Raw genomic sequence first — 27,328 nt, forward strand, 5'->3', positions numbered from 1 at the left:
CCCCCCTCTTCCGCCACTGGGGTTTGTTTTCTCCTCAGATCCAAGTCATGCAGTACTTAGGGGCCTTCTCACCCTGTCTCTGATAGGAGATCTGTAGGACAAGCTGCCACTGATGTCAGTTTACTTAGTTATATACAGGGGATACAACCTCAGTCACTTGAGGGCAGGTTCCTTGAGACTGTGGCCCTAGAAAGCACATTTTGACTGACTGCTGCCTGAATCCTACCAATGAAATGACATTAAGTGATAATAGCATTAGCGGCCCTCCCCCACGTTTCCAGCAGGGTGCCAGCTGGCCAGAGCATTGTCTGTCTTCTTGTCCTCCCCCCCCCAAGACTCCCCCCACCCCCCTCCCCGTGCTGGGATTGAGCTGGAGTGTAGATGGGAAACCACAAGGCTCAGAGGATACATCTGTCTTGAGATCAAACAGCCCACAGTAGCAAATCTTGAATGTGACTTCATTTGAAAAATCATCCATGTTCACAAAGCATGGAAGTAGGAGGCAAGGACCCTTCTAGACCCTGACGCCGAGGACACTCTGGATTCTTGAGTGCTTTGGTTCTCCAAGCACTGGGTTGCCCCCCGTTAAAACGGCTTCATTTTCTAGTGCCCCCCCCTTTTTTAAGTAAGCTATGTGTTACGTGACACAGAGCCAATTTTTTTTTAAAGATTCATTTATTTATGTATACAGAACTGGGGTACAGGTCAGAGGCACAGGGGCAGTGAGAGGATTCACCAGAGACAGAGTGGGGAGCAGAACAGACAGATCGATGAAATACACTGCTGAGGGGAGCAGCGGGGGGGGTCAGGAGAGGTCTGCTGTGCCATATGGGTCACCTCCGGGGGCGGGGATCGAACTTGGCACTGAAGATGTTGGCTTGCTTGCAGTGCTGCGCTTTAAGCCATTGCACCACTAGGGAGGGCCTCTAGTGACCTTTTAAGCTTACACACCCATTCATTTCTCTTCCAACATTAGTATTTTTTTTCTTCTTATTTCCACCCTTAAACCTTTAAGATTCCCCACTATAGGGCTGAATTCTGTGTCCTTACAGAAATTGCTAACCCAGGGCCATGCCCCATGGTTTGGCTAGCATGTCCCCTAATGGGTTTTTCTTTCCCCTTCCTTTGGGAAAGGAAGCTTTTTTTTTTTTTTTTTTGGAAAGCTTTTGTACCCCCAGGAGGCAGTTCTTCCCAGATGGTGAGACTCACCCAGGTCTGCCAGTTAGAAAGCATCTCGGACACTGGTGAAAGGACGTGCCTGTCCAGCTTAGTTCCAGGAATGTGCGTTGTCTTGGGGTACGTGATGTGAATCGGTCAGATGTCAGGGGTGACGCTGAGTCTCAGCTGTGGGCACGGAGCCTTGGATATTCTCAGACTCGAGAGAAGGCCAAGTTGTGATCAGCTTTATCACACCTTCCCGCAGAACACAGGTGGGAGACACAGGAGTCAGGGTCTCTCTGAATGATGTCTCAGCTCCCATTCCCGTTCCCATTCACAGGGGTCCCTGTGATCTGTACCACTCAGCCCAGGTGTGTTACAGGCTGTGCCAGCTGTGTCCTGCAATTATACTCTGTGACATCCACAGAGTGACAACATTGCCTAACCAGTCTGTTTTCAGAACCTGTCCCCATGGTTAAGTGATGTGTGACTGTGACTCCGGCCTTGAACAACCAGTACTGGTTTTGACAAGCCCTGATCTCCTCATGCCTGGGTTCCTCAAGTGAGACTGTCAAGGGCCCCTTTCTGGAGGCTCACTTTTAAGGGCACATTTCCCACTATCCAACCTGCAGAGGTGACCTGGGCTGCCCCCAGAGAACACAGAAGATGGAGGTGGGGGGTGAACGGGCTCTGGTTCAGTGCTGTTGCCCGTAACTTGTTCCCTGCCTGCCTGAGCCCCACACCGCCTGGATAGAAGGAGGAGGTGGTTCTGTCAGAGAGCCCGGCTGAAAGAGGTGACACTCGGCAGCCGTTTGCTCTCTCGTCGGTTTTTTAAGTTATTAAACCCAGACACACACACACGCTGTTTTGTTTTGTCTTGCTCATTTGGTTAGGAAACTGCAAAAATAAATATAAGCAAACAGAAGTCAAGACCCCGCCATCCCACCACCTGGAAGCAGGTTCTCTCGGCGTGTGGCTTTAGGGCCTCCTATTTCTTTTCACATATGTTGTCCCCGTACATTTTCATTTTGCTTTTTTTTTTTTTTTCAGTGTGAATGGAAAATGTCTCCTCACAGAACACTTTGTTCAGTTGCAATAGACTAGGCACACATTGCCATCTAGTTCTTCTCCATCCCGTTCCTAATGAGCGGATGCTAGCAAAAAACTAGAAACAGTTGTGTTTATTTCGAAGCGATAATATGTGAACTTGGTTCAAAAAACAAGTGACTGTTTAAAAGATCAGTCTTCCTTGCATCTGTCACCCAGCTATCTTCGCCAAAAGACACCACCGATCCCAACGTAAGGGCCCTTCCAGCGGTGTCCTGGGGCTAAAAATACACGAATATCTTTGTCTGCATGTCTGTCTGTGTTCTCACACCAGTGGTAGTATAATTCACACACTTTACTATTTGATTTCTTTTTATGTCTACACCATAGTAATTTAACTTTCTTCTTCAAAGCAACTGAAAAGAGACTCCGTGGCGAGAAAGGCCTTTTTTTGTCTTTTCTAATGATATGTAGGAGATATGCAATAGACATATGTCGAGTGAATGAGTATTTCTTTTTGATTATTTTCTACCTAAATAGATACATTTTATTTCACAAAAATGTCACCATGCTGTCTTACAGTTGCATAACTTGGTGATTCTCTGCTGGGTATACATCATTCTCCTACAGTGTCATGTGTGATGATCTATTATATGGACCCAGCATGATGTGATTAGCTCATCTCCTTGTTTGCTATTTTGGTGGAGCTGCTTATTCTGTTGTTAAGTGGAAATATGATTCACACACGGAACAATGTACAGATCTTAAATGTGCATGCAGTTTCGAGTGTACAGTGAGCTTATTAGCAAGTGTTTCGCTCTGCTGACTACCACCACCATCAGAATGAAGAGCATTGCCAGCAGCCTAGAACATTCCTGTGCCCCTTCTCACCCACCCCATCCTTCTCCTGGTCCCAGGCAACAGTGACCTGCTTAGTGTCTCTGTGGACCCATCTTTTCTGGTGTTTCATGGACGTGGAGTTACATGGGTGGACTCCTAGGTTAGTGCTTTGAGATTCACTGGCCGTGGTGTAAGTCCTAAGAGTTTGCTTTGTATTGTTGAGTAGCAGTCTCTTGTGTCTAACACAGCTAATTCCTCCTTTCCTTCTTGATGGTCTTCTGGAGCATTTCTGCTACCATTTACATTTACATGGCCTCACGGTGGTGATCCACCTGAGGATAAATTTCTAAAGTGGGATGCTGCTCACAGAATCTGACACTGGGAACTCACCTGGATTCGTTGCTACATTCCCCTAAGTCACACCAGTGGCACAGAACAGTGCCTGCTTCCCAGTGACTTTGCTAACCCTAGGTTTTATCCCTTTGAAAAAACTCGGCGCCCCCCCCATGTTTATTGCTGCTTTATTTACAGTAGGAAAGACGTGGAATCAACCCAAATGCCTAAAAGATGATAACTGGATTAAAAAGATGCGGTATATACACACAAGGGAATATTACTCAGCAATCAAAAAGGATAAACACATGCCTTTTGCAGCAACATAGATGGAGCTGGAAGGGATCGTGCTTAGTGAAATAAGCCAGAAAGAAAAGGAAAAATACCAGATGGTTTCACTCATAGCAGGAACATAAAGGATTGAGGGGGAAGTAACAATAATAAGGAACAACTATATATCAAAGAGATTTTACGGGGGTAGAGTGGAGAATGGTGTCAAAAATGGGTGGGGGGAGTATATCAGACTATGGTGATGGCACACGGGTGAATGGGTGATGGGAACTCCTCGGGGATTGTAGCTGAGATGGAAAAAGGCACCAAGTGATGTAAAAATAAACTATTATCCTTAAAACAAACAAAAAAAACCCCAAAAGCTCAGTACCCTTTAGACAGGTCAAAGTGGTATCTCTTGGCTGTGGATCTCAGAGTGGGAGACTCACTGGAGAATGGGGGGGAAGATGCAGGGAAACCTGGCTGCCTTCCGGCATTGGGGTACCCCATCTACAGCAGGGGACCTGCCTGAGCCCTGAGTCAGTGGCCCCTGAAGTGACCCTTGAGTCTTACCAGAAACCCCTTTTCCTCCCTCCTGGTCCCATCGTTGCTACCCCACCTCCCGAGTGGCACCTGCCTGGAAACAGGCCTTCTGAGGCAGGATTTGGGTGGTCCAGCACCCTGGTGGATACCAGAACCTGGTGTTCTTTGTGTTAGGACATCCTGGCTGGTGCCTTCTGCTACTTAGTCCCAATACGGTCATCCAGTGACGGGGGAGTGGCTTGGGGGAGACAAGCAGGGGAGGAGCTGGTTGTCAGAACAGGAGCACTGGGAGTTGGATGGACACTGCTGTGGTAAGAAAAAGCTGGAAGAGATGTGAGTGCTAGTCGGCAGGGATTTGGCTTCACAGTGGTTGAGCTGAACCCGACAATAGGTGACATCTCTAGAGGTGGCAGCTGTGTACATAATGACAGCTGATCTTTTGTATCATTGAAGAAAATCCAAATCCCAGAGTCCTTCCAACTCCAACTCTTTAGAATAAACCTGTTTTTCCTTATAGAAATTTTTCAGTGACACTGAAGTAGAGAATCGTAGAACGGCTCCCCATTGCCTCCCCTCAGGCTCAGGGACCGCCTGGCTCAGCTGTCCCCAGGCAGTATGTCATCTCACCCGTAAATATCTACCAGCAGATAAAGGCCTTATTTTTTTTTAACGTAACAGCTGTACCATCATCATATCTCATAAAATTACTGGTAAGTTTCCATTTCCCTCAACTGGTCCCTAGTTCTCCCAGCTGTCTCAGAACACGGCTTATAGAGTTGTTTGTTCCCAACAGACACCATGCATTGCATTAAAAACATTTTTTGCTCTTTTATTTACTGATGGTTCCTCTGCTCCCCACCTCCTTAAAAAAATTTTTTTTTATTACAAAAGTTTATTTTTACATCATTTTGTACATTTTTTTTTCCATCTCAATTGTAATCTCCGCGGGTTTCCCATCACTTAAAAATTTTTTAATGCCAGTGGTTTCCAGAACCTAAGTCATTGGTCTTGATGAATGTCATACCCTTGATCCGGCCTGTTACTTTCTCATGGTGTCGTTGAGCTCCAGCCCACGGGGCACAGTGTGGTCTCCACTCCTCCTCTTGTGGGGTTCTAACACGCTGTAATCTCATGTTCTCCAGCTGGCAGCTCACATGTCCGTCACTTCCCTACAGAAACCTTCTCTGACACCCAGACAAGGTTAGGGCTGGAGGTTCTCAGGCCACCCGCCATTATCCCACAGCACTGCGTATAATTGTCGGCTTATTGATGTGATGATTCTTTTAGGCGTGGCTCTCTCCCAAGGGAGTGGACTCGTGAGGGTGGTGAGGGACTCCCATTTATAAGTAGAGCTGCTGCATGAGGGGGCCCCCCATCCATCTGTGCTTATCACAACAGCTGCTCTGGGGGTTATGCTTCCAGTCTGCACCCTGCCTTCGGGGCTTCACTATTGGACATCCCCGGGAGACTGGTGGCACCTGCCTGCTCCATCAGCGTGCTGGCAGAGACGTACCCAAGGGCTTCGGCTCCAGCCAGGGTCACCCCTAGTCAGTGGGAGGGGTGGCAGCCTTTAAACTGTACCCTCTGTCTCACTAACCCTGATTTTTTTTTTTAAGATTTATTTATGCATGCAAGGACTGGGGTGTGGGAGCTGAGAGTATTCACCAGAGTGGGGAGCAGAACAGGCAGACTGACTGAAATGCACTCCTGAGGGGAGCAGCGGGCGAGGTAGGAGAGGTCTGCTGGACCATGTGGGTCACCTCCCTGGCTGGGGATCGAACTCATACTGCAGTGGCTATGGCTAGCTTCATAGTGCTGAGACTTACCCCCTTGTGCCACCAGGGAGGCCCCGCTAACCCTGACTTTGGACGACAGAGGAGTTACAGATAGCCATGGAGTCAGTGATGGTGTAACATGACCTCCTATGTCCACAACTCAGGCAGCTTGGGAAGGTGGAACACAGAGCTGAAATCCCTCCTTGGCCTCTCCTGTGGTGTTAACTTCTGTTTCAAAAACATTTCAGACCCGGGGGAGAGGGGCTTTCACAGGACACAGTTTGAACAGATTTTCCCAGTTGCAGACATATCCCCATGAGCCCTAAGGCTAAGGGCTTGTTTTGCACTGTTAACTTATTATTATTATTAATATTATTTATGTTTTTTAAAGGACAGGTTTATTAGGAAAGGAGAAGGAAAAAGAGAGTTGCCTGCCTAGTCCTAGGCTAAAACTATTAGTTTTAAGATTAACCATGAAGCTGTTTCTGGGAGCATTTTTGTCAGGCCACAAAGTCATCATGCCAGGTATCAGCAGGCCTACATGGGAAGAGGGGATCCAGCTTCCCCACCAGGAAGGAGGAGGCCTTTTCTGGCTGAGAGTCTGGGACAGCACCTTTGGCATATTTCCTTGCACCGTCTGGGGCTAGGTTGCCAGCCAGATTCTCACCAGCAGCCATGTGGTGGGAGGTAAAGTGAACCCCAGGTAAAACCTGCAGAGCCCTGGGGGGGCTCTGCCAGGACACCACAGACCCAACCCCCACCCAGGGAGCCCGCAGCACAGCTGAGGACAGAGTGCTGTGAAACCACAACAGCCGGAGCAGCCACCCAGGAGGAGCCTCTGTCACCACCATCATGTCACTGGTTGCTTTGGACTTGACTTACATGTCATTCCTTCCTGCTGCCGGAGTCCTCAATGTCTGTAGTAGCGGCTAGAATTAGCCCTGCTTTCCAGATGGGAGAGGCACGCACGTTTAAACAGCTGACCCATGGCCACACAGCTGGTGGCTGGCAGAGCGTGACCTGAGCCCAGGCCACCTGGCTCCTGACACTGTTCCAACGCGGGTATCTGTGGCCAGAGTGGGGAAAAGCTTCAGAGGCAGAGCAGTCTGTGCTGGGTCCAGAGATGAGGCTGAGGGCCTGAGGCAGGTACCTGTAAGGGGACTGGGGGCAATGGGCCAGAGGGAGGTGGACTGGGACCATCAGCTGTGGGGTGCTGGTCTCCCTAGATGTTCACCATACCCTAGCATGTGGGGAGTGTGAGGAGGAAGGGCAGGGGCTGTGGACCTTGACCTTGGACACCAAGGTGTTGGCAGTAATCCAAAGAGATGCCCTCTGAACCAAAGCAGGAGCTGGGGAAGACTTGAGTTTTAGAAAATGGGATCGGTAGGCGAGCAAAAGGAGTGAAAGATTTTGTTTCTTAGTAATTGGAGCAAAGTGCTTTCCATGGCTAAGGACCATGGGGCTTTTTTTTTGCCCAGAGAAAATTTTTCTTAGAGAGCTACTGTCAATTGCTAGTTTCTAGGAATTCTTGAAACTCCCACTAGCCCGTAGATTAGGGACTTGAGGTTTATTTGGACAACACCCAGCCAGATGCTGGCCAGGGTTACCTGGCTAATGCACATGATCACATTTGACTATTAAAGTTGCTTTAAAAACGAGAAGTCAAATGCCCCAGCAAGGCTCCGTTAGATCCTAAACATCTGTGTGCCTTGGAACTTGTCTTCAACATGAGTTTTTTGCAATGGACCTTTGCCACTGGGGATGTAAGTGGTGAGCACAAAAAAATCCTCCATGAAGGAGCTCTGAGGTGCGAGCATCAGGAGCAAGTGAAGTGTACAACTAGGTTCCCAGCTCCATCCCTGGGAAGCCCCACTCAGTAAATTGGAAATGGGGTTCCTCAGACTGGGGGGCGTAAACCACAGAAGTTTTTCTCTCCTGGTTCTGGAGGCTAGATGTCTGAAATCGAGGTTCACAAGGGTCGTGCTCCCTGCAGAGGCTAAAGGGAAGGTCCCTCCCACCTACCCCACCTGGTGCTTGACTGGTAGCTGCAATGCCCATCTGCCTCCACCTTCACATCTGCACCCCAATCCAGTGTGACCTTGTTTTAACCTGATCACATCTGTAAAGACCTCATTCCCAAGTGAGGTCACTTTCTGAGGTCATGAATTTGCAGACACTCAGTACTCGGGAGAAGCTGCCATTGTCAGTGTTCCCAGGAGGCTCCAGTGCCTGGGGTCAGCTCAGCTGACTGGAGCTGGAGAAGGCCTGTGGCAACTGGAGGAGCAGGGTGGTGGTGACTTTGCTAGTCAGGAAGGGTCATGGTACTCAAGAGAATCTTCAGAAGGCATCTGGGTTTGGGGATAGCAGGAAATGTGGAGTAAGTGCTGTTGCGTCACCACTTGGGCATTGTGACCCGAAGGGGGGTGAAGGAGGGACCCCAGGATCCAAGGACTGGTTGTGGCGCAAGAACCAGCATGAAAGGGGCGATCGTCATAGAGTTGGTCCTGGATGGCATGGGTGAGGTTCAAGAAGGTGTGAGAGATGTGTCAGAGCAGAAAGCTGCCCAAGTGAAGAATCTGGAATGTCTTCTCAAGAGGCCATGAGTGTGTGTGTGCCGGGGGCAGGGGGTGATATTGGGAGGGCTTGGTGCCTTGGGTGAGAGGGGGCATCAGTGAGGGCCAGGCTGACCTAGCTTTGGCCCCCACCCAGTGTCAGACCTGGCACAGCGTGCATGGGAGGACAGCGATTCTGGCTCCCGAGGAGTGTCCAGTGCTGGGTGCTTTCCCCTTCCTGCGTTCCTGCCCCGTGAGAGGTGTGGGGTCTGGTTTGCCCCTTTGGTCTCCTAGAAGGAAGCTGCAGGAAGGGGAGGCTTTCTTGGCTTTGTGTGCCACAGGCCGCCTCTCAGAATGTTGCAATAGTGCTCGGCAAAGATGTGGACTCCAAGGGAAACACTTCCTTGGGCCTCTTGAAGCATGGGGCCCCCAGGAGAAGAAGGGTGATGCTCCTGCCTTGTAGGTCCTCCCAGCTGCCTCGTGGACTTCAAGGCCCCTTCCTTCTTTCCCCCTTTCAGTGTGCAAGTCCACTTCCTGTTGGTCACCTTGGTTACACATGGTGTTTCTTCACATCTTGCTGTTCTTTGTTCTCAGGCAGACTGGAGCCCTGGAGCTGTTTCCCAAGCAGCTGGCCCAGTGCCCCAGGGAGGCAGCAGTTGGCAGTGTGAGGCTGAGTGGGGTGGGAATCACTGGGGGAACCAGAGTGGGCTTCTCACAGCATCAGGATTAGAGAGCTCAGCCCTGTTTGCATATTGTTTGGGAAATGGTTGTCACTCTAGATTTGGGCCACTCGCTCCAGCCAGCTGCCCTGATGTCCAAGCCCAGTGTTGGCTATTCTCCCCTGCATGGTGACCTGGACATTTGCACTTCTGTGCCTCGGTTTCCTGGGAACTGGTGCTGCCCTGCTGCCTGGGCCCACCTCAGGCAGAATGGAGGCCTGGAGTGAGTTCTAGCTGCTGGGTGGGGGTTGGAGACAGACAGAGACAGAGGTGGGGCATGTGTGCAGAGAAACCAGACGGGAAGTGATTATAGGACACGTCCGCACAGTTATCTCATGTTGCTGGGAATGCTGGTGATTTTCATTTTCTCCTGTTCTCATCTGTATTTTCTAGAGTTTCTTTAGTCATTAGATCATTCATAATCAGTTAAATATGACAATATTTTGGAGGGAAAACACAAATCTAAACAACCCTCGGGAGGCCCACAAACATGCTGCTAAGAAGCGCAGGGGTTAGAAGCCCCAGATTCAGATCCATCTGTTGAGGGGTGCTAGTGATGCATCCCCTCTGAGCCAGCTTTGTCGGGGTACTGGACGCTGATCGCCTCGTCCCCAACCATAGACCCACTGGACAGCGGGAGCACCATATGCACACAACAGTGGCCTGCAGATGTATGAATGAAAGCTTTCCATACATACTTAATCTCTATCAATCTGCTAAAAGGTTGGACAGAGCTATTCATCGTACTGAGCAGCTCTGAGGACTCATGAAGACCAGAAGGAGGTACAAGGAGCTCTGAGCTGATTTCCTTTCATATAGAGGGAGTCCTGCCTTCGCTTTGGGTGGCCTGTGCCTCAGTCTACCCAGCAGTAACCAGGTCCACATTGACAGAGTATTGGGTGCTGTAAAAATTTCATCTATCTTTACTATATGTGTAAGTATTCTATATTAAAGCAGATGTACAGTATGTAGTATACACGTTATGCAAACTAGCACAAGGCAGGTTCACTATTGACTTGGGCAGACAGAGAAGAATTCCGAAGCTCTCAGTGGATTTTTCAGGCTTTAATGTTGTCTCAGGGAACCATATACACAGGCACATGGTGCACGGTGCAAAACTATGTAAGTATTTTCCTCAAGGACTCAGGCATAAGTCCGGGCAGGGGGACTCGGGATCAGGAAGACAGTTGAGCTTCCCAGCCCCCCACAAATCTTTTACTTTGTCTCTGGGCTCTCCCTGGTGTGCTCTCATGGTCTCACCTCTACTCTCGTCACTCACCTCCCATAGCCATCCTCTTGTCTCTGAGTGGCACTGCCTGATTGCCCTAGCCTCTAGGCTCAGGTGTGCACAGTTTCATATGCCCACACCTGTGCTCCAGGTGTCCACCGCCAGGCGCGTGTGGCCCATGCCTGCAGCCCAAGCACCTTCTGCAGCAGCACACTCGAAGCCACAGTGATAGCCACAGAGGCTGGTGATGCAAAAAGCCTACACATGTACATGCTATATATGTGGCATATATTATATACTTACATAGATGAGATGGGCAGATATAGATGAGATGGGGGTTAACCTTGGGCCCAGTCTTGGGACCCCCAAGTCGGGGTTCCCAATGCATGGTGCCGGGGGGCTTCCAGTAGCTGGTTTGTCTGCAGCTCTCATGCCTCTCCTAGGCTCCTAATGCCACAGCCATGTGGAAAGTCTTACCGGGCCAATTCTGCAGGTGGAAACTGTGGCTCTTAATCTCAGGGAGCTTTTCCGTAAATCTCTAGGTTTAGAATCATCTAAGTGTTAGGCACCAAGCCAGGGTTTTTCACAGTGCCTCATCTCACCCTGCAGCTGCCTGGGGGTTTGATTTCCCACCAGCACACCACTGGTGCCCAGCTGCCAGCACCCCAAGGCTCCTTTTCCAGAACAAGCTCTCTAGGATCTTGTTACTCTGCCCCCAGCCCCGCACCTCCCCCACCACAGGCCAAAGGTGGGGAGAGGAGTTGTGGTCTGTGGATAAATAATTAACCCAGGGTTTCCCAAAACTATGTAAGTATTTTCCTCAACAAATGTTTCAGGCCTTTAATGGGCTGATACGGAAATCCTTTTAAGAAGGAGCAGCAGAGTGTTTCTCAAACTCATGACGCACTGAACTCTTTTTAGGGAGATTATCTCAGAACTGGGTGTCATGGAACACCCGGGAAATAGTGCCTTTGAAATGTGGAGTTTACCAGCAAGGCACGGAGCAGGCACTCTATTGATTCAGGCAGATGGGTAAAGGAGAGTCCATGAGCCCTCGGTGGCTTTTTCAGGCTTTTAATGATCTTTCTACACCATTTGTAGTGGGACAACCAGGTACAGGGCAGGCAGGGAGCTGGGGGATCTTCCAGCCCCCAGCAGCATCTTCACTCCCTGGCTCATGTCCTCTCGTGGCCTTGTCACTGGTCTCTCTTGCTCACCTCCACACAGTCCTCTGCCGCCTCGGTCCTCCGCCTTTATATGCCCAGTCTGTGGCTCAGATGTGCCCACTCACGCACGTCCACACCACGCTCCAGGTGCCACCATCAGGTGCGAGTGTAAACTCGATCATTGACAGTAATGGCAGGAGGGCAGAAAAAAACCTGATCACTTCCGTTTACCCTACACTGAGTAGAAAGTCAGTACTTTATAAATCTTGAAGCTCCTAGTCTTCTGTAAACGCAGACTCGTTTCCTCCTTGGAAACCCACTGTTGCTGTTGGGTAGACTGAGGCTTATACCAAGGCAAGGACAGAATTTTCTGTACCTCTTGGCATTCAGCTTCCCCACTTTCAGGCACCCACACGGTCTTCACGAGTATTGGGAATTGTTCAGGTCTAGCAGTCTAAAATCAGGTGCAAATCATTTTTTTCCTTCCTTTTAATTTGAAATAATGACCCTCCCCCTCCCCAGTTTAGCTTGGTAATTATGGATCACCTCTTCTGTGTCATGTATTGTGTCACAAAGCTAAACAAGACAAACCCAGTCCCTGCCCTCCTGATGTTTACAGTCAAGGAATAAAAGACAGGAGTGGCTGGGTGGGTGCATGGGTAAGTGGGTGGGTAGATGGTAGAAAGTTCTATTTGACAGGTGCATGATACATGGTTCTGAAAAAAGAAACTTCAGAAGTGACTTCTGAGCTGAGATCTGAAGGAAGAATGGGCTAATGAAGTGAAACTATGAGGTAATTTTTTTTTTTAATTCAGGAACCACATTTTTTTATAACAGTTTATTTTTACATCATTTTGTACATTTTTCCCCCCATCTCAATTGTAATCAGGAACTACATTTTTTTAAGGGTTTATCTACTTATACAAGAATTGGGTCAGGCCAGTGGAGCGGGGGTTGAGAGGATTCCCCAGAGACAGAGTTGGGGAACAGAATAGGAGAATCTACTGAAATAACTGCTGAGGGGAGCACCGGGCAGGACAGGAGAGGTCTGCTGCCCCATGTGGGTCACCTCCCCGGCCAGGAATCAAACTTGTGCTGCAGTGGCTACAGATAGCTTCATAGTGCGGGGCTTTATGCCGTTGCACCACCAGGGAGGGCTCAAGGTAATTAATTAGAACACAGCGCAGTGCAGGACACCAAAGCTTAAAAGAAGGCTTGCTGGGCTCTCCCTGGTGGCGCAGCGGTTAAAGCACCACATCATGAAGCTCTCCGAAGCATGAGTTTGATCCCCCGCCCAGGAGCTGACCCACATGGCACAGCAGACCTCCTCTGAATCCCCCCGCTGCTCCCCTCGGCAGTGTACTTCATCAGTCTGCCTGTCCTGCTCTCCACTCTGTCTCTACTGAATTCTCTCACCCACCTCACCTCTGGCCTGTACCCCAGTTCTGTAAACATAAATAAATAAATCATTAAAAAAAAAAAAAACCTTGCCTTCCTTGCTAACACGGGCAACCTGGGGTGGCTGAAGTGCCCTTCAGACTCCCCTGAGGTGAGCCTGAGTGTGGGCAGAGTACACCTGACACCCCCATCTGTCCTGCAGCAGGCATGGGCTGAGCCCCACCCAGGCTAGCCTCGGGCTCCAGCTGGCCTTGTTGGTGCCCCCAGCACAGGTGTGGGGTGTTTGCCACCGCAGCCGAGGCTAGCGCCCCCATGAGGTGGGGCGGTGGAGAAGCTCACCTGGAACCTTCGGAAAACTGCCACAGCCCCTGCTGCTTTGTGTCACTCGTGTGGGAGATGATTCACCCATCCATGGCCTTTCTGAGCAGTGTCTCTCTCAGGGAACTCTTTAGCCTCAAACCCGCCTTGACACCCACTACTTGCCTCTCCCATACAACAGCAATTCTGACGCCCCCATCAAGCGGACTTTTCCGCTGCCAGGCAGTACCCCTGCCCCCTTGCTGCATGCTTGATGAGGGCATCTGGAGAGCAGAAGGGCATGGAGCCCCAGACCTGGGGACGATCGTTCCCCCGGCTGGGTTTGCTCGGGCCACGGTGTTCATCACAGCAACATGTGGCATCCGTTCTGCACTCACTCATTCAGCGCTGTGCCTTCTCCTGAGGTACAGAGCTGAAGAGAGATGGGACTATGGGTAGGAGCTCAGTTCCTAAACAGGCACTAGCGTCTGCTGAGTGTGGAAGCCTGTGGGGTGCCAGGAGCCTGCACAGAAGGAAGAGGCAGCCGAGATGGGTACAGCGACTGCTGGTGAGCTCACAGCACACCCAGCCGTGACACAGGATGGCCATGGGAAGCTCTGCTCCCGTGCAGGGGCTGGCACATGGCCCACCTGCAGAGAAGGGGCGCAGGCGGTAACTGGTGCAAGGAGACGCATGGAGGACGCCGTGAGCCGCTTACTAGGCCTTTCTGTGCTTGAGGAGTACGTGCACCTGTTATTCTGTTCAACTTTGGAACATTGGCCAGTGAACTCACAATTTATGATTTTGAAAGTGGAAAAGAAAAGAAACAACACCTGTAAGTCAGACCTTACAGGGGCATCAGAGAAGTGTGAGCTGGGCGATTTTAGTGTGTATCTTCTAGTTTTCCTAACTTGTTGTCATTCTTTTTGAAAATAAGAGAGACCACTGAGGTAACAAAAGCAAGTGTCTGAAGGTGGGACTCTCCATATTCCCCAGCTGCATCTCTGCCCTCTATCCCTGCGCCCACTTGCCCACCTTCTGGGCTCTCCATGGACCTGAGGCCCTGGACCCCCCGGTGCAGGTGAGGCAGAGGTTGCAGCTGGGGAAGGAGCCAGGATACCCGGAAGCCTGGGCCTGCCCGCTCCCTGCTCCCTGCACCTGCCCTGGCCCTTCTGCTGCCCGCACTGGCGGACAGATGCGCCTCCAGCCCTGCTGGGAGGGACGTCTCCCTGCCTGCCTGCTGTCCTCTGCGCTGCCTGGTCCGGGCGAGGCTTACCAGCTGCCCCTCCAAGGCCTGCCTTTTGTTTCTGGAATCCAGGCATCAGTAGTGGGGGCTGCCTCCTGCTCCCAGGCTGTGCAGCCTTGCAGCTGGTACAGATCAAGAATGCTGAGGAGGAATGCCCGTCACTAGAGCAGAGTCCTTGTCCCGAGTGCCTTTACCCCCAACTGAGGTAGGGAGCTAATCAGCCAGACGCAGCCTAAACAGGGTGGTCACACCGGCACCCACATTGCTGCTTGTTGGCTAAAGAATCTTTCCTCTGATGTGGGGAGAAGTGTGGCTTAGTGCTCGTGGAGAACTGGGGAGTGCAGGTTTCACCCTGCTAAGGCCCTCTGGCCCAGGCTCGGGCAGAAAGTCTCATTCCACTGGTCAAAGCAGGTTCCTTTGAGAACCAAGAGTCTTTGATGGAGCAGATAAGTACACTGGACGTGAGATTTGATTACCCAGCTCCAGGGACAGGCTGTTAAATATCTTAGACTTTACATTTATGGCAGCCTGACTGACCCCTTTTTTCAGTTGAGGACATAGGCAGAGAATTCACGTGCCCAAGGTTAGTAAATAGTGGGATGGGGGCTCCCCAGCTGCCTAACTCCACAGCCTATGCCTAACCGCTCCCCCACCTGCGGGGGGAAGGGAAGGAATTCCTTGTATCCATTTTTTTAAAACAGATTTTATTTTTTAGAGCAGTTCTGTGTTCACAGAAGTTTTGCACAGAAGGTACAGAGATGACTCACACGCCTCCTACTCCCACACATGCACAGCCCCTCCACTATCAGCACCCCCCACACACTCACACACCAGAGGGGTCCATTTGTTGCCATCGATGAACCTGCATGGACAAGCGGTCGCCAACCAGCATCCATGGTTTCTGTCAGGTCCACCCTTGGTGGTGTCCATTCTTTTGGTTTGAACAGGGTGAGGGACCTGCCCACCGTCGGCTCTCACAGAGCAGTTTCACTGCCCTGGAAATCCTGTACTCTCTTCTCCTCCTTCTCCCTCCAAAGTCCCAGCAACCACTGATCATTTTTATTGTTTACAAACTTCTGCCTTTTCCAGAGTGTCCTATAGTTAGAGCCCTGCCACTATCTCTTTTCAGTCTTTGCTGAGTGGCTTCCTCCATATTTTTTCATGACTATTCTTTTTTTTTTTTTTCCCATGCAAGTATTTTTGAGTACCAGTTTCTGTGCCAGGCAAAGGCAGGATACCAGGCAGATGGTGTCAGAAAATGGACACAGTTCCTGCTCTCTGGAGGCTGAGTTTGCAGGAAGAACAACATCAATAAATAAATATTTGGCCATGAAGATATGCCTAAGAGAAAGAACAAGAGGGTCCTGACTTGGAATGTTAAGGGGGTAGAAGAGAGATGCCGGGGCCCTCCCTGATGGCACAATGGTTAAAGCGCAGCACTGCAAGCTGGCCACAGCCTCTTAACTGCAAGTTCGATTCCCAACCCCAGCGGTGACCCACATGGCGTGGCAGACCTCTCCTGACCTGCCCGCTGCTCCTCTCAGCAGTGTACTTCGTTGATCTGCTTGTTCTGCTCCCCACTCTGTCTCTGGTGAATTCTCTCACTGTCCCTGCACCTCTCCTTTGTACCCCAATTCTGTATGAATAAATTAATCTTTAAAAGAGCAAAAAAGAGATGCTGTCGAGGGGTGAGTAGAAGTGGGAGCGAACAGCATTGTAAGCTGTTGTTTTAGCTTCAGAAATCCTGCCTACTCTTGACAGTAGCCTTTTCCAGAAAGTCTTCCCAGCTAACTTCTTGACAATGTATTTTAGGCACCAGTGCCTTTCTCTGAGAGTCTGCTCAAAACATCGGATCCTTTTTCCAGAAAGTTGGGACAAGGCAACTCAAGGGAAAATCAGGAATAGTGAAATTTGGCTGAGCAAGGAGGAAAGTCAGAATGTTGTGCCTCTGGGCAAGCAGGTAGAAACGACTGTACCTGTGGCCATCAGGGCAGACCAGGTACGTTAGCGGGGGCTCTCCCACTCCCACAGCCTTACTGCAAGTGTGCCAGATTCCTAGGTGTTTGCAGGTGTTTTTCCTGCTGAGTATCACTTCCTTCTTGCCCCTCCTATAGATCAGGCCTTAGATGTGACTCTCTCCTCCACACTTCCCACTGACTGCAGTTTGGACCAGCTGGCCTTCCTCTGAGGGTCCAGGCCATACTGTACTCACATTTCAGTTCTGTCTTCATTTCTCCCTTCTATTATTCCTTCTCCCTCCCTTTATTCACCAGTGATTTGTTATGGGCGCCCGGCATGTTTTAATGACATCAGCACGGTAGAACAATGATGAGCAGAGCAGACCCCAACCCTGCCCGAAAGGAGCTGGTAGTCTAATGGTGACCATGCAAGTTCTTCAAACAGTGAAGATGAACAGCACACGAAGAAGCCAGGTCTTTAAATTAAATTGGCGGGACCTCCCTGGTGGCACAATGGGTTAAAGCGCAGCACTATGAAGCTATCTGCAGCCACTGCAGCACAAGTTCGATTCCTAGAACTTGGGAGGTGACACACAGTGTGTGGCAGACCTCTCTTGACCCACCTGCTACTCCCCTCAGCAATGTGTTTCAGTACATCTGGTCTGCTCCCCACTCTGTTTCTGGTGAATCTTCTCACCAAACCTCTGGCCTGTACCTTAGTTCTTGTATGCATAATAAAATCTTTTTATAAAAACTAATTAAACTGGTAATAAAAGCTCTTCCATAATTAAAAACTAAATAAAAGGCTGGAAAAGGATTACTTAAGTTTTCTGTTCTTATCAATAAAACTTAGCAAAGGCAATGAGCTATCACTACCACAATCACATTCATTATATAAAATGGTCTCTCTGGAGTTATGCTTGCACTCCTGCTGGCCTTGAAGAAGTAAGCTGCTGTGCTGTGAAACCCCAAGAGGGTGGACAGTGTGGTTAAAGAACTGTACATCACCTGTAAAATGGAGGCCCTCAGCTCCTTCAGGCCAGTGACTCCCCGAGCTTGGAAGAACATTCTTCCCCAGCTGAGTCTCAGGATGAGAATGCAGCCCAGCTGTGAGGTGAGGGGGGCGGAAGATTTGGTTGGTTTCATTTTTATTTGATTTCTTTGAGTAGAGGAATCAACCAAACCAGGACCAGACAACTCACCCACGTAAATTGTGAGATAATAAAGATGTGTGTAAAAAAGTTTTCTATTCTTAGATGTATTGCTAACTAAGGAAAGCCCTGGGTTATGGGGCTTACTCTTATTTCTGCATATGTAAACAAGAGGGGAAGGAAACAATTTATATAAGCTTTTGGCACTTTCCGAAAGAAAAGTTATGGGTTCACCAGGTTTGTTGGGTCCTTACCTCTAAGCAGGCTAGGAGGACAAACCAGAAAAGAGATCCCAACATGAACACTTGACTCAAGCTTTGCTTTAGCAGCTCCAAGAAGGTGGAGACAGTCATGGGCCCATCGATCTTCATAGTTGGTCACAGGCTGGAATTCTGTCCTGTTTTACTACTTGGTCACCATTCCTCTGCCTCTTCCTGGCCCATGAGCTTCAAAAGAGTGGGTGATGCAGCCATCTAACTTTTTTTTTATAACAGTTTTATTGGGATATAACTCCTCCTAAAATTCACCCTCTTAAAATACACAATTCAGTTGCTTTTAGTGTATTCACAGTTGTGCAGTCATAATATCAGAACATAAAACTTTTCCAAGAGAAACCCATGTCCAACTTCCATGAACCCTCACCTGCACAAAGACCTGCTTTGTATGGATTTGCCTGTCCTGACTTACTGTAAAAATGGACTCATACAACCATGTGACCGATTATGACTGACTTTTTCACATAGTGGGATATTTTCAAGGTTTACGCTTATTGTAACTTTTATCACTATTGATTCCTTTTTGGCCTAAGAACATTTCATTGTGTGCATCTGTTTATCTGTTCTTCATTTGTAGATATCTGGGTACTTTCCACTCATTGTTATTATGAAAGTGTATCTGTGAACATTTGTATACTCACATTTGCGTGGTCGTAGGGTGTCGTTTCTCTTGCGTTGGTTGGACCGTGAGTTGAACTTGCTGAGTTGGGTTGTGTGTGTCCCACCCACTTTGAGGAACTGCCAAACCACAGTGGCCACACTACAGGAGCCAGCAGTGAAGGAGGGTAGCAGTTTATCCACATCCTCACCAACATTGGCTTATTTCTGTCTTAGCTTTTTTCCTAGCCATCCCAGTGAGTGTGAGGATGTGACTCATCATGGTTTCGATTTCCTGATCAGTAACACTGAGCATCTTTTCATGGGCTTATTGGCTATTTCTGTGTCTTCCTTGGAGAAGCAGCTAGTTGGTCCTTTGCCCATTTTTTAAGTTGAGTTGCCTTTTTATTGTTGAGGTCTAGTAAGAGCTCTTTATAGATCCAAATGCAGACTCATATTGATACATGACTTTCTACCATTCTGTGGATTGGCTTCATATTCTTGGTAATAGTATGTTTTGAAATGTGAAAGTTTTTGATTTTGAAGTACAAGCTCGTTTTTTCCCTTCTGTTGCTTCTGCTTTTGGTGTTGTAGTGAAGATACCAACATTAAATGTCATAGAAATTTGTTCCTATTCTTTTCTAAAAGTTCTATAGCTTTAATCTTTCACCTAGGTCTATGATTATCTTATTCCAGATTGTATCACCCCGTGGCTAGAAGAACGCCTGATGTGTAGAAGGTACTTGGTACATATTAAGTAGAATGAATACTATCTCTTGAAGGAAGGAAGGAATGAACAAAATGATATCTCCTTGCCCTAGAACTATTGCTACATAACCCCAAGGGTTAAGAGAGTGACATTAGATAGAAGAAGGGCACCAGTTCGCTTTTAATCTCACTCCCTATGACCTGCCACTAGTAAATTCTCACAATTCCTTTTCTTCCAGCTTCTCTTTTCCTATTTTTTCTTAGTTTTGTCTCTCTTTAGTTTCCTTTTTTTACAAAAATGTTACTAAGCCTTTTCCTGAAAAAAATCCTGTCTGTTACACCTTGATATCATCATAAATGCAGTCGTTTTATAAGAAAAAATTTTCCTCATGAAAATCTCCTCCCTAGTGGTATAGGGGTTAAGTCTCAGCACTTACCACCATGATGGCCTGAGTTCAACCCAGGGCCAGGGAGTTCACCCATATAGCACAGCAGACCGCCCCTGTCTCGCCTGCTACTCCCCGCAGCAGTATATTTCAGTAGACCCGCCTGCTCTGATCTCCACTCTGTCTCTGTGAATCCTCTCATCCCCTGCACCTCTGACCTACACCCCAGTTCTTCTACACAAAAATTTAAGAAAATTAAAAAGTCTTGATTGGTTTGCTACTTGTTTTTTCTTGAGCGTGGTGAATAAATTCAGATAATATGGCAGTGTATAAATAATAAAGTAGATTAGCAGTTACTTCCTGGGGCAAAGTATGTTGTCTGGAACTTGTATTTAGGAAAAATGTTATGTGCATTAGAGAGAGAAAAGGAGGAATGCCATCAGCTAACAAATCTGGGTGAAGGCTGTTTGGGAGTTCTTTGTGCTGTCATTTTTGCAACTTTTTTATGTTGAATTTTTTCAAAAAAGCTATCTCCGGAAGTCCCACACACCAAGGGAGTAAATCCATGGCCCATGAAAGAGCACTGTGCTGTGCTCCATTCATTGTTTTCATTTAATCCTGAAGTATGTAGGAGGAAACAAAGGTGAAGGCAGATGACCAGGATCACACTGCTGGGTTGAGTAGAGAAACTGACCTTGATTGTGGGTCTCTGACTCCAGGACCCATGTCTGTTGCGGCTTTGTGGCCCTCAGGTGGTCACCCTTTCGTGGAAATGACCAGCTTCCTGGGACCTGATTACCTCCTTTCTCTGCTTAGGTGCCGGGGAAGGGGTGAGGAGTTGGGGGGGCAGGGACATCCAAGAATTTCTGGAACTGAAAAAACCGAACAGGTCATGAAAGGAATCAGTGCCTTACCCCGGTCAGCAGGTGGTCTCCCTCTCATCGGGGGGCCTCAGGGCTCTCAGGAGGTAGCCCTGACCCCCCTTTGCCCTCCTGTTCCAGGAACTGAAGCTGCCCGCCTTCCGTGCCCATTCCCCTCTCTTGAAGAGCCGCCGGTTCCTTGTGGACATCCTGACCCTTCTGAGCAGCCACTGCCAGCTCTGCCCCACAGCCCGGCACCTGGCTGTCTACCTGCTGGACCACTTCCTAGACCGCTATAATATCATCACCTCCAAGCAACTCTACGCTGTGGCCGTCTCCTGCCTCCTGCTCGCAAGTACGTGCTTGGAACGCCCTTCTTCACTGTGCGCCACAGGGCTCGTAGGTCGTTTTATGTTTCCTTGGTTCTTTGCACATCTCTTTTCATCCTTAGCTGAATGCAAACCACAGTAATAATAATCAACATTTTCTTTCGCGTCTGTAATGTGCCAGGCTAAGTGATAAGAATTTTAGCAGCTTGACCTCGATGAACAATGACCCTGGGAGACAGATACTATGAGTACCCCCATTTTAGTGAGACACAGCAAGGTTAAGAAACTGACCTTGGATCTCTGTTGCCATATATAATAGACAAGATTTGAGTCCCGACGGATATGCAGCGTGGTCCCCAACCTGTTCTTTTGACCCCATGTCGTCTGTTTCTGTCTGTTGCTACATAGCAAGGAGCCTGCTACCTGATGTGCCGAGAAGCTGACATCATGATCGCAGGTTTTGAGAAAATAGAGCTTTACTGTGAATCAGTTGGCCAGGAAGCAGGTGATAGACTCAAACCTGCCTCCCCAGTTAAGAAAGGGAATTAGGTTATGGGGCTGGGGGATGGAGGGTAGAATGGAGTTGAGACAATAAAGAGTCAAATTTTACTGGCTACGGAGCAGGGAAGGGCAAAGAAGTGCCTGGATGTGCTCGTTGGAGGGCAGATCACCGTGGAGGAGAAGGAAGAGGTTTTGGTTTTTTTTGTTGTTGTTGTTTAGATAACTGGAGTTGAATTTCTGCTGGGGGGCTGGCCCCTCATCTCTGGGTAACCCCCCTCCTCTGTGTTTACTGTCTCCTGCTTCCAGCTGGCCTTGGGGCTCTGCTGAAGGTCAGCCTCTTCTGTTTGCTCAGGTCATTTGCAGATAAACTGCTTTTGTGAATACAAGCCTGAAAGAGAATTAGATAAGATTTTTTTCTTTGGTGCTGTAGGCTCTGAAAGCAGCTTCACTTAACCATTTTGCTTCATTGTAGTTTGGAGTCTCAGAATGTGCTGGGGGTGGAGGGAGACAAGCCACCACCACCACTGTTCTTAGAGGCAGCGGAAGTATGACTGCTGAACTTGGCCCCAAGTAGGACCAGTGAAGTAGCCACCTGGCGAGGCATGGCCCTCTCTGGGTCTGTATCTTGCACAGGATACCTGTGTCCATGTCTTCTGCATCATCAGGATGACTGCACAGATGCACTGCTGCTGAGGTCACATGCTTAAAAAATACTCTGCACTCCGGTCCCGCCTCCTAAAACCACCCCTGCTTCTCCAACCACCTTAGGCCAGCCACCAGCCTGTCAGGCCTCTCTGACCTTGTGCCTCTTCTCCTCTTCACTCCCTGGTTCTAACCCAGCCCTGCCTGTATAGAACTTTACACCTGCTGCTCCCTCTCCTCTGCCAGAGAGCTTCTTTTCCCTCTCCCTGCATGCCCAAGCCTGGTTAATGTCTCAGGGGCCCCCTTCCCTAAGGGGCCAACCCCCATCCTAAGCTGGCAAGGTCTCCCTTATGTACACTCACATGTGCTTTTTTTTTAAAGATTTATTTATTCATACAGAACTGGGGTACAGGCCAGAGGCGCAGGTGCGGTGAGAGGATTCACCAGAGACAGAGTGGGGAGCAGAACAGGCAGATTGACAAAGTACACTGCTGAGGGGAGCAGCGGGCGGGTCAGGAGAGGTCTGCTTCACCATGTGGTCACCTCTGGGGGCAGGCGGGGATGGAACTTCATGCTAAAGTGGCTTTAGCTTCTTAGTGCTGTGCTTTAACCCGCTGCACCACCAGGGAGGGCCCACATGTGCCTTTAATGAACACACTCTCCTCCTCCACTCAGCAGTGAGCCTCAGGGAGTGAAAGGGACCCAGTGTAAAACCTCAAAAAAATAAATGTTTGTGAAATAGCTGACGAGAACGGACTGAGCAGTGCAGAGCGAGGCTGCCACACATCTCTAGGGCACCCTTCTGCAGAGCAGCAGGTGACCCCAGTGGCCTGATGCCAACATAACAGCTCCTGGTATTTGCCCTTTCCTAGTGTTTATCCTTAAAAATTCAAGCAGCTTTTATTTTCTTCTCCGTGATTTGCCATTGTCCTATTTATGTAGCCCCCATTGTGGGGGCTACTCATGCTTAGAGGAGAATGCCCACCCCCCAGGGGGCTTTGTCTGCTCCTGGCGGGCCGCCCTGCGCCCCCAAGTAGATCACCCAGGGCCAATGCGTGGCTTTATTCTTCTCAGAGCTCTGCCTTGTTTGCCACCCTGCACCATCCACCTGCTGTTTCATATAATCCTGTGCCATTTGGGATTTTCTCCACCCTGGGCTAGCTGGGTTGCTGTGCTTTACAGAGGAGCTGTCTTGCTGGCTGTCAGGTCTGCTTGCCACTGAAACATGGTAAACCACGTGCTGAGGGGATGTGAGACTTAGGAGACACCCCCATCAGGGGCGGCAGAGTGGGCATCATGTTTCAGGCAGCCTGGAGGCTCTGGCCGGCCTTTGGCCTGCTGCTGTCTGTGATCTGTGGGCTGCATCAAGACCCGCTGGGGCCAGGGGCTTAGATTTCCATGGGGCCATGGAGGCTGGCCCCCAGCATCTGTCTGGGGAGCTGAGAAGTAAGGCTCACACTGGAGACTCCTTTGTGCTGTGGAGAGAGGGGGTGTTTTAGTTGAAGAGGCAGACACCCCCACCCACACGTCTGGGGCAGCAGCCTGCCTCAGGCAGCAGGAAGGGATTTTTCAAGACACCTGCCATATGCTTAGAAGCCTGAGGAAAGAAAAGTTTCCATGACAGCCTGAAATCCTATTCATTCTATCCTCTCCTCTCCTCAGGCCGACTGTCAGGCACAGGAGAGGTCACCTTGCCTCAGGAAGTTTTGAGTTCTGCTAATTCAGTACCAAATAATTCCCAGATAGGAAGAGCCATGGCTTCCTGCCCCCACCTGCCACTTTCTTAGGTTTTTCCAGCTGCTTTCAAATGAGGCCTTTGTACTGATGGTCAGATAGAACCTTCTCACCCACCGACAGCCCCTCCTTCTCCGTACAGGAGGCCCATCAAGGAAGGGTCCAAGTCTACAGACCTACAGAAAAAGGTGGAGAACCAAGGGCCCATAGCTTGTTTCAACATAGTGGACAAGTGGAGAAACACCCTCCCCAGCCCCGGTAGTCTCTCTCTGACCCAGTTTATCATTTGTTTCCTCCCTTCATGCACCTAGAATCCCACCACAGAGTAAGTACAGTCTAGATAGAAGCATACTATATCACAGAGCAGCTCTCCTCCTTAATCTTCCATGTTAGACAACCCCTTCTCCGATGTCCTTCTGTGGCGGTGGTTCACAACAAGAAACTTGGCAATTCCCAGATGCGTTGGCTTGGACGTTGTGCAGTAACAATCCCCACAGGGCAGCAGGGACTGCGTTACTTACCTGTCCCTTTCTCTGTGCCCAGGCCTATGCCACATGCTTGACATCACATGAAATCCTCCCACCAGCCAATGTGGTTGTGCTGGCATCTGCCCGTTCTGTAGGTTCAGAGAGGCTGAGTAACTAGTCCAAGATCACACAGCTCCAGGAATGGTTTTGGTTTTTGTTTTTGAAATTGAAGTAAAGTTCCTGTCATGACATGAAGTTCAACCTTTTAAAAGAGTATAATTCCTAGGGACCCTCCTGGTAGTACAAGGGGTTAGTCGCAACATTATAAAGCTATCCACAGCCACCGTAGCATGAGCTCGATCCCCAGCCAGGGAGCTGACCCATATGGCACAGCAGACCTCTCCTGTCCCACCCGCTGCTCCCCTCAGCAGTATATTTCTGTACAGCTACCTATTCTGCTCCCTACTCTGTCTTTGGTGAATCCTCTCACCGTCCCCCACCCCCAACCCCACCATGACACATCTGGCCTTACGCCAGTTTTGTATGTATAAATAAATAAATCTTAAAAAAAAGAGAGAGCCAGTACAATTCCATGACATACGGTGTATTCCCACTGTATTTCCATACCCCAAAAGTAGGCCCCGTCACCTCTATTCCTTTCCACCCCCAGCACCTGACAACTACTAACCTGTTTTCCATTGGTGTAGATCTCCTTTTTTGGATATTTACTATCAGAGGAGTCGCATACATGACCTTTTGTGTCTGCTTCTTGTACATGTCATTCCTTATTATAGCTGAATAGGGTTCTGTGGGTGGCCACACCATAACCTGGGTACCCAGTCATCATCAGTTGATAGATATTGGGCCGTTTTCTCTCGTATGTTACTATGATAGGTGTTGTCTTGAACTTCTGGGTCCCAGTTTTGTTTGATCGCCTGTTTCCGATTCTCTTGGGTAGAAACGTAGGGTGGAGTTGCTGGTCATAAGGTCCTTCTATGTTGGACATTTTAAGGAAGGAAACTTGGAGTTTTGCTTTCGCTTGGTTGTGGCTGCTCAGACATGACTGGTGCTGTGTCCTCAGCCCAGCATCTAGGCCAGCCTGGGGACAGGGAGAGAGGAAAAGAAAGTCAGAAGGTGGAGACAGGCCCAGCGGCCTTTGTGCTAGGGCCTTAAATGTGAGATCCCATTATGATGATACAGGAAGCATGAGACGCGTTTTATTGTGAAAAACCTCAAAAGATCAAATTTCTACCAGGGCCCTCCCTGGTAGTACAAGGGGTTAGATCACAACACTATAAAGCTTTTGTAAAAACTGATAAAAGTATCGTGGGAAAAAGCCAATTTCCTCCCTGAACCCGTGACTCACTCCCACAGTTGGGTGTGTGTTCGTCCAGACCTAGATGCACTTCTGTCTTTCCATAATGGGAAAATGGACTTACTTCCTTTATGGGGGAAGGAGGCCAATCGCACATATACCTATATAAATCCATCCACTAAGCAGGATTGCTGGGTTCCCTGTTTTGTTGTGTGTTGCCATTCTTTTCTCTCCATCTGATCCCAATTTCAACATGCTTGTTCCTCGCTAACTTCTGTGTTTTGTTTTGTTTTTTAAAGATTTATTTATTTGTGCGTACAGAACTGGGATACAGGCCAGAGGCTCAGGAGCAGTGAGAGGCTTCACCAGAGACAGTGGGGAACACAACAGGCAGATCGACAAAGTACACTGTTGAGGGGAGCAGCAGACGGGCAAGGAGAGGTCTGCCACGCCATGTGGTCACCTCCGGGGCAGGCGGGAATCGAACTCATGCAGAAGCGGCTTTAGATTCTCAGTGCTGTGCTTTAACCCGCTGCGCCACCAGGGAGGGCCCTGTTTGTTTTATTTTTTTTTAACATTTTTTATTTATGCATACAAGAACTGGGGTACAGGCTAGGGGTGTGGGGACTCACTATAGACAGAGTGGGGAACAGAACAGGCAAATGGACTGAAATACACTGCTGAGGGGAGCAGGGACAAGACAGGAGAGGTCTGCCACGCCCTGTGGGTCACCTCCCTGGCTGGGGGTCGAACTCATGCTGCAGTGGCTGTGGACAGCTTGATAACGCTGCACTTTAACCCCTTGCGCCACCAGGGAGGCCCCACTTCTGCTTTATTTCACTGTGCCTTCTGAACCCTTGCTCCTTCCTGGGGAGGACAGGGATTCTTGATAGGACAGTGAGCCCTGCCCATCTTGAGAGCTGCTGCTGGAGAGTTAAAACAGGTGGTGGGTGCTAAGGGGAAAGTTGGTCTGGAGAACGTTCTGGCTTCTGGGATTTGAAGGTGAGGCCAACTCCTATGCCCATCTTCATTCTAGCCCCCAACAGCCTCCCCAGAGAGGAAGTCTCATTGCGGAGGCTGTCAGGGACCACGCTGCAGGAAAGGACCCTCTGCAGCCTGGCCAGCGTCTCTCTCTACCCCAATGGGTCTGTCCTGCTGCCCCGCCCTTTGCCTTGGAAGGCCCTCTCCCTGCTGTGACTTTATGAGATGGCGCACTCACTAGAAAAGTGAGAGTGAAAAAATAAAAATCCCGTGGCCCACCAAACTCCAGGGACCACTTCTGGGAACATTTTCTTGCATCTTCCTTTTGAGTTGAGTGTACTTTCTAGGAATGCTCTGGGCATATGCAAACATGCAGTCGATCTTCGTAATTTAAGAGTTCTGTCCTTGCACCTCTGTGCACTCGTTAAGATTTAGAAGTAACCCCAAAAGCAGCCCTCACAGAACTTAGTGGTCACCGTGGCACACACAAAGCAGGAGTCGTGGATGGATGTGGCCCCAGCTGGCGCAGGATATTTCAGCTCATGCCACAGACAAATGTCCTTTTTCCCCCATTTATGTAGTGCCACATTTTCTCGGTTTTCTGCTTGTCAGTTTGTCTTGAAGATGGCCCCTGCTTGTGGTGCTGAAGCTCTGTGCTGTGTCTTTGAGAAAGAAGACTGAGCGACAACTTTCGAGAAAAGATGCGTGTTAAGGCACCTTTCTTCAGGCATCAGTTAAGGGACAGCTTCTTCTTTCAGTGATGACAAATTGAGGATACAGTCAGCTGAAGTACACATAACAAGGTCTTATACTGACCAGTTGTGACCCAGGGGCTCTATACGTGCTCAGAGC

The 27,328-nt window shown here is 49.3% G+C and overlaps 1 protein-coding gene across 1 annotated transcript in view; it reads left to right on the plus strand.

The window, feature by feature from the left end:
• Positions 1-27,328, plus strand: part of CCNJL (cyclin J-like) — a 47,404-nt gene that overhangs the window by 6,980 nt on the left and 13,096 nt on the right. Inside the window, exon 3 of the mRNA XM_012730067.1 lies at positions 20,649-20,862. Coding sequence (XP_012585521.1) covers positions 20,649-20,862 — 214 coding nt within the window. The remainder of the gene's footprint in view (positions 1-20,648; positions 20,863-27,328) is intronic.

Source organism: Condylura cristata, unplaced genomic scaffold (genome assembly GCF_000260355.1).
Source record: "Condylura cristata isolate star-nosed mole 26May11 unplaced genomic scaffold, ConCri1.0 scaffold00026, whole genome shotgun sequence".
NCBI classification, from domain to species: Eukaryota; Metazoa; Chordata; class Mammalia; order Eulipotyphla; family Talpidae; genus Condylura; species Condylura cristata.